Genomic DNA, 6,126 nt, shown 5'->3' on the forward strand with positions numbered 1-6,126 from the left:
GATAAACTTTCACCTTACATGTTAAGTATAGGTTAACCTTTCAGTTACACATGGATTTGGCCTTCAGGAAGTAGCCCTGTAGAAATAGCAGCAGTAGATCTATACAATAGAAAGGGTCGAAAAATGAATAGACCTTGCCCTCTTTTTCCGCTCCTTCCACCGCCTTCATGTCCATCCACACGCCCCTTTTCCTTCTGTATCCTGAAGTTGGGGGCTTTCAGTCACAGAGAGTTAAGAGCACTTTCAGTTCTATTCGAGTAATTTGGGGCTCTTTCAAGCGTGAATAGATTGATGTTCTTTCAGTTCATATCGTATCATATCATATATCAATATCAAGGCGTGCAGGCCTGACAAGGCCTTTTGCCCGCTTGAAGTGGGGAAGAAAAAGAGAGTCCCCACATATATCTGGTGTATTTTTCAAAATTGAGTGTGCAATGCTTGAAAAAATCAATAAATATGTAAATGAGTTTTGTATTTAAAATTTTGTAAATAAATATCAACAGACCAGCTCTGTTCGAATGGTTCAGGAATATTTCAGTTCTGAATACTTGAGTATTTCAGTCATAGATAGTTCGGAGTCTGTCAGTTATTGATTCTTTGGGATTTTTTCAGCTATGGATAAATGGTGATTCTTTTAGTTGGTGGGGCCTCTTTCAATTGTGCGTAATTGGAGGCTCTTTCAGTTATATTTGAATAGTCGGAAGCTCTTTCAGTTATGAATAGTTGAAGGCTCTTTTTGTTATAAATAACGAGGGGGGGGGGGCAGTAACAAAAAAAGGTAACATATGCCTGTATGGTTATATATATATATATATATATATATATTGTTTAAGATTTGGATTGTGTGTAATTATTGTTATATATAGGATCCTTTTTTTTATTTTAATACAGTTGATAGGAGAGATTAACACCAGAAACATGTCCCAGGTTTATCTGCATGAACACGAGAGCATTTGTGCCAAATTTTCTTCGGGTTCTCGACTGGTTCTTGTTTTCCGACGACTTCTGTGTTTTAGTATTTGAGCAGAATGTTTTGTGTGTTTGTTTTAATATTTGAGCAGAATGTTTTGTATGTTTGTTTTAGTATTTGAGCAGAATATTTTGTGTGTTTGTTTTAGTATTTGAGCAGAATGTTTTGTTTTATGTGTTTGTTTTAGTATTTGACCAGAATGTTTTGTGTCTTTGTTTTAGTATTTGACCAGAATGTTTTGTGTCTTTGTTTTAGTATTTGACCAGAATGTTTTGTGTCTTTGTTTTAGTATTTGAGCAGAATTTTTCAACCCTGCTATGGTGCTGCAGGGTTGTGAATAAGATTCAGAACCAGCCAAATGTTTAATCAGTGACGGGCGCAATAGCCGAGTGGTTAAAGCGTTGGACTGTCAATCTGAGGGTCCCGGGTTCGAATCACGGTGACGGCGCCTGGTGGGTAAAGGGTGGAGATTTTTTACGATCTCCCAGGTCAACATATGTGCAGACCAGCTAGTGCCTGAACCCCCTTCGTGTGTATATGCAAGCAGAAGATCAAATACGCACGTTAAAGATCCTGTAATCCATGTCAGCGTTCGGTGGGTTATGGAAACAAAAACATACCCAGCATGCACACCCCCGAAAACGGAGTATGGCTGCTTACATGGCGGGGTAAAAACGGTCATACACGTAAAAGCCCACTCGTGTGCATACGAGTGAACGCAGAAGAAGAAGAAGTTTAATCAGTCAGCACAAAAAAACAAACAAAAAAAACAAACAAGTTTTATGTTTCAGTCAGCCCTTGAGAAGACTGTGGCCACAGTACAGGCGGTGATGGCCAGGACGCTTGCCTTTGCGAAGGGTAAGTATGTGTGTGTGTGTGAATATGCGAGAGCGCCCGTGTGTTCGTACATTTGTGTCATGTGTGTGTGTGTGTGTGTGTGTGTGTGTGAATATGCGAGAGCGCCCGTGTGTTCGAACATTTGTGTCATGTGTGTGTGTGTGTCAATATGCGAGAGCGCCCGTGTGTTCATACATTTGTCGTGTGTGTGTGTGTGTGTAAATCTGTGTGTCTGTGTGTCAATATGCGAGAGTGCCCGTGTGTTCGTACATTTGTGTCATGTGTGTGTGTGTGTAAGTCTGTGTGTCAATATGCGAGAGCGCCCGTGTGTTCGTATATTTGTGTCGTGTGTGTGTGTGTCTGTGTGTGTGTGTGCGAGAGCGCCCGTGTGTTCGAATATTTGTGTCATGTGTGTGTGTGTGAATATGCGAGAGCGCCTGTGTGTTCGTACATTTGTGTCATGTGTGTGTGTGTGTGTGTAAGTGTGTGTGTCTGTGTGTGAATACGCGAGAGTGCCCGTGTGTTCGTACAGTTGTGTCATGTGTGTGTGTGTAAGTGTGTGTGTCTGTGTGTGAATACGCGAGAGTGCCCGTGTGTTCGTACATTTGTGTCATGTGTGTGTGTGTGTGTAAGTTTGTGTGTCTGTGTGTGAATACGCGAGAGCGCCCGTGTGTTCGCACATTTGTGTCGTGTGTGTGTGTGTGTGGAGGGGGTAGGATGTGTGTGTGTGTGTGTGCGTTCACGCACACACTCTCACTCTTTCTCATACACACATTCAGAATCACGAATTCTTCACTGCATGACTCTCTCTCTCTTTGTCTGCTTCCTCTGTAATTGTGCACAGTCGCGCGCGCGCACTCTTGTGGACACACAAACAAACACGCGCGCGCGTGCATGTATCTACTTTTGTGTCCACGCGCATGCACGCATGCATACTAACGATTCCCCCCTCTCCTCTCATCGTTGCAGAAAACACAGAACCAGGGGAAAAGCCAGGCATGGCAGCGATGGAACTGCAACTAGTGCAGAGCAAAGCGGACATCGAGAATCCTACCGTCACCATACAGGCGTCCAAAGTCCCCGTCGACAAACAAGCCACAACAAAATAGACCACACACACACACACACACACACACACACACACACACAAAACACACAAACTTGAAATCTCCACTTGAGATTCAGGGATCTGCGGCTGATGCCGAAGACCACAGTTTATACAGGGGGTATGCATGTAGTGTATTCACTGATGCTCTCATACTATCCCCCATTCAGCTCATGATTTTGAGCAACCAACCGTGAATATCCAAGACCTCCCCGAGACCAGAGCTGGGTTATATAAGCGGTTTTAGCAGCGCAAAGTTAGCTTAGTTTTTAGAATTTTCGTTAAATCTTATGGCATAGACATAGAAAAAAAAATCTTGACGCTAAGCAAACTCAGCGTTGCAGGGATCGCTAATAATGCATCCCAGACCAGGCGCTGAAACATTTTGTGGAGGGGTTTTAATGTGTTTTTTTAATCTTGAAAAAAGAAAGAAAAGATTTTCTCCTCTTTATGTTTGCATTCAAATCTTGCTTAACCTGGGGCCGACGCGCCGTTCGATAGGTTTACCCGACGCGTCAACGCCTTCGTGTGTCAAGGGCTTTAGAGGAAAGTGTTACAAATTGTGTTTTGGAATTATTCTCGTCGAAAAAGATACGTTTTGTTCGAGATAAGAACAAACTGATGTCGCATAATATTGAATGCAGAACGTTGTTTAGCCCTTTTTGCTCAACACGGAAATGTCTTGTGAGTGTGCCAGCTTGGCTGTTGAATCTGTGTGGAAGGATTCTGTTGTGCGAGGTGTAACGTGAAAATTTGTCTTGACTTCATGTGAGTTTTGAACAAAAGAACAAAATGTCAGCATTGCTGAATTAGAAAAAAAAAATGTCTCTATGTTAACTTTACTGTATGTATCCATTGCCAGACCCACCCCCTTTGTTCTGTACTGGTAGCTAAAACCCCAAATTGGACATACTACTTGTAGAGTGATGAAAATTCCACCAGGTAATGTATTTTATGTTGTTGAATTACTTGCTTTTAAACATCTGTAGTCGAAATTAGTATGAACGCAATTTACCCCCACCTCCTCCTCCCCCACCTCTTTTGTTGATTACTCCAGATCATTTCAGTATGAATGAAACAGCGTATATGGAGACCATCCCTTGCAGTGAATACAAATCTTTTTTCTTTTCTTTTTTTTTAACGAAAGATTACTTCAGTGCCGCATGTAAATGAAAGGAAAAGTTTTTTGATTTAACATAGAAGAGGTGCTGTCATTTTTTTCACTACCGCATGTAAATAAAATGAAAGTTTTGTTGTTGTTGTTTTTCAATAAAGAGAAGGAGATTTTCGTTACTTTTTATGACCAAGTGTGCAAAATGAAAGAGCAGCTTGTTCATGTTACATGTTACTAACAAAGAGTTAGCTCATTCAGTGTGTGTTATGTGTGGCAGCGCTGGCCATATACGTGTATGTTGCAATGTATAAATTACCGAGAAATTTAAATGTCATTGACGGGCGCAATAACCGAGTGGTTAAAGCGTTGGACTTTCAATCTGAGGGTCCCGGGTTCGAATCTCGGTAACAGCGCCTAGTGGGTAAAGGGTGGAGAGTTTTCCGATTTCCCAGGTCAACATATGTGCAGACCTGCTTGTGCCTGAACCCCCATCGTGTGTAAACACAAGCAGAAGAGCAAATACGCACGTTAAAGATCCTGTAATCCATGTCAGCGTTCGGTGGGTTGTGGAAACAAGAACATACCTAGCATGTATACCCCCGAAAACGGAGTATGGCTGCCTACATGGCGAGGTTAAAACGGTCATACACGTAAAAGCCCACTCCTGTGAAGGTGGGAGTTATCGCCCACAAACGAAGAAGAAGAAGGTTATTGTTTTGAGTAGCTTGTCCTTGTTACGCGTTTCGAACATAGCTCACATGGCTTTTCAAAGCGTGTATGTGTGGTAGCGCCGGCCATGTACGCGTGTGTTGCCATACATAAATTACCAAGAACTTTAAATGTTAATAAAGACAACTGCACTGTGTGCATACACAAGTAGACACGTGCGTGCCATCACGACAAGCGTGCGTACATGCACGCACGCACACACGAACGCGCGCTCGCACGCATGAAGTACATGGTGACATTCCCTTTCAAATGACAACTAGAGACAGGTGAATTTGAGTTCTTGCCCATATATATATATATATATATTCACCTTCTGTGTATTAGGGGTATCATCGTTTATGTCATGCGTAAGAACGTGTACATTTAACGATTGTTCTGCTTAGTGTTGAGTAAACGAAGACAATATTATTTCAATGATTCCATTCCTGCTAAGTCACACACACACACACACACACACACACACACAGAGGCCGTCTGGCGTCATAACTTTGTTCCTTCCATCAAAAAGGAACAAGAGTTCAAAGATCTGTGCTTACATACTTTTCAGTCCTTGAGTGTGTGTTAGGGGGAGAGAGAGAGGAGGGGGGGCAGAGGGGAACAAAACATGAACAAAACTATACACATCACAGTGGCCGTTATGGGTTTTTTGGGGTCTTGTTTTGTTTGTCTTTATTATTACAGTGTTTTATCTCGTTTCACTGTTTACAGAGCACAGCAGTAATTTTGATTTTTCAGCACAACACTTTTCTTGAGAAATTGTGTAGCTTTGTTTTGGAGTGGGTTTTTTTTCTGAACAAAATGTTCTTTTTCCTCAGCTCAGAACTACTGTAAACAGACGTGCTACTCCCCCTTCCACCCGCCTCGCGCTGGGACACTTCGGGAGGTGACGCTCGAGTCCCTTTCCCCCCGGTCCCCTTCATGACCGTTTTATCGGGACGAGCGTCCCCTCCGCGATCAGCGTCTGCAGACGCATCGCCGCGGTCCCTATCGGGAGAAATCATGAGCTCCGGGCCTGGGAGAGTCTCTTGGCGAGTATCTCTGCCAGCATCATGATCCCTGCCTTCGTAGGATGGCAAACGAGGCATGGTACCGCGCGTAAGCACCCAGCGAACAATACGATCCCCAACAGAGAAAGGAAAGACAGGATCGACTCAGAGGTAGAAAAATACGAAGAAATCGAGGGGGCCGAGTCGAAACGAGTACACAGAATGTAAGCACAATACACATGCAAGCCGCATACAACAAAATAAGGCCAAATGAAAACGCTTAATAGCCAAAAAAAGCGTTAGACGAGACAGAGCGAAAACCTGACAAGATGGCGTGGAGAGCCTTGGCCAAAGGAATGATTCAGCGCTTATAGCTGTTAGAGGC

General features: G+C 43.1%; 1 protein-coding gene across 1 annotated transcript in view; it reads left to right on the top strand.

Annotated features, from left to right (window-relative positions):
* LOC143283033 (pyridoxal kinase-like) overlaps nt 1–4,200 on the top strand; it is a 20,314-nt gene extending 16,114 nt beyond the window's left edge. Inside the window, exons 9-10 of the mRNA XM_076589033.1 lie at nt 1,762–1,828; nt 2,777–4,200. Of these exons, the coding sequence (XP_076445148.1) occupies nt 1,762–1,828; nt 2,777–2,916 (207 nt within the window). The 3' untranslated portion in view covers nt 2,917–4,200. The remainder of the gene's footprint in view (nt 1–1,761; nt 1,829–2,776) is intronic.
* Nucleotides 4,201–6,126: the final 1,926 nt, after the last annotated feature.

This window comes from Babylonia areolata, chromosome 6 (genome assembly GCF_041734735.1).
Source record: "Babylonia areolata isolate BAREFJ2019XMU chromosome 6, ASM4173473v1, whole genome shotgun sequence".
Classification (NCBI taxonomy): domain Eukaryota; kingdom Metazoa; phylum Mollusca; class Gastropoda; order Neogastropoda; family Buccinidae; genus Babylonia; species Babylonia areolata.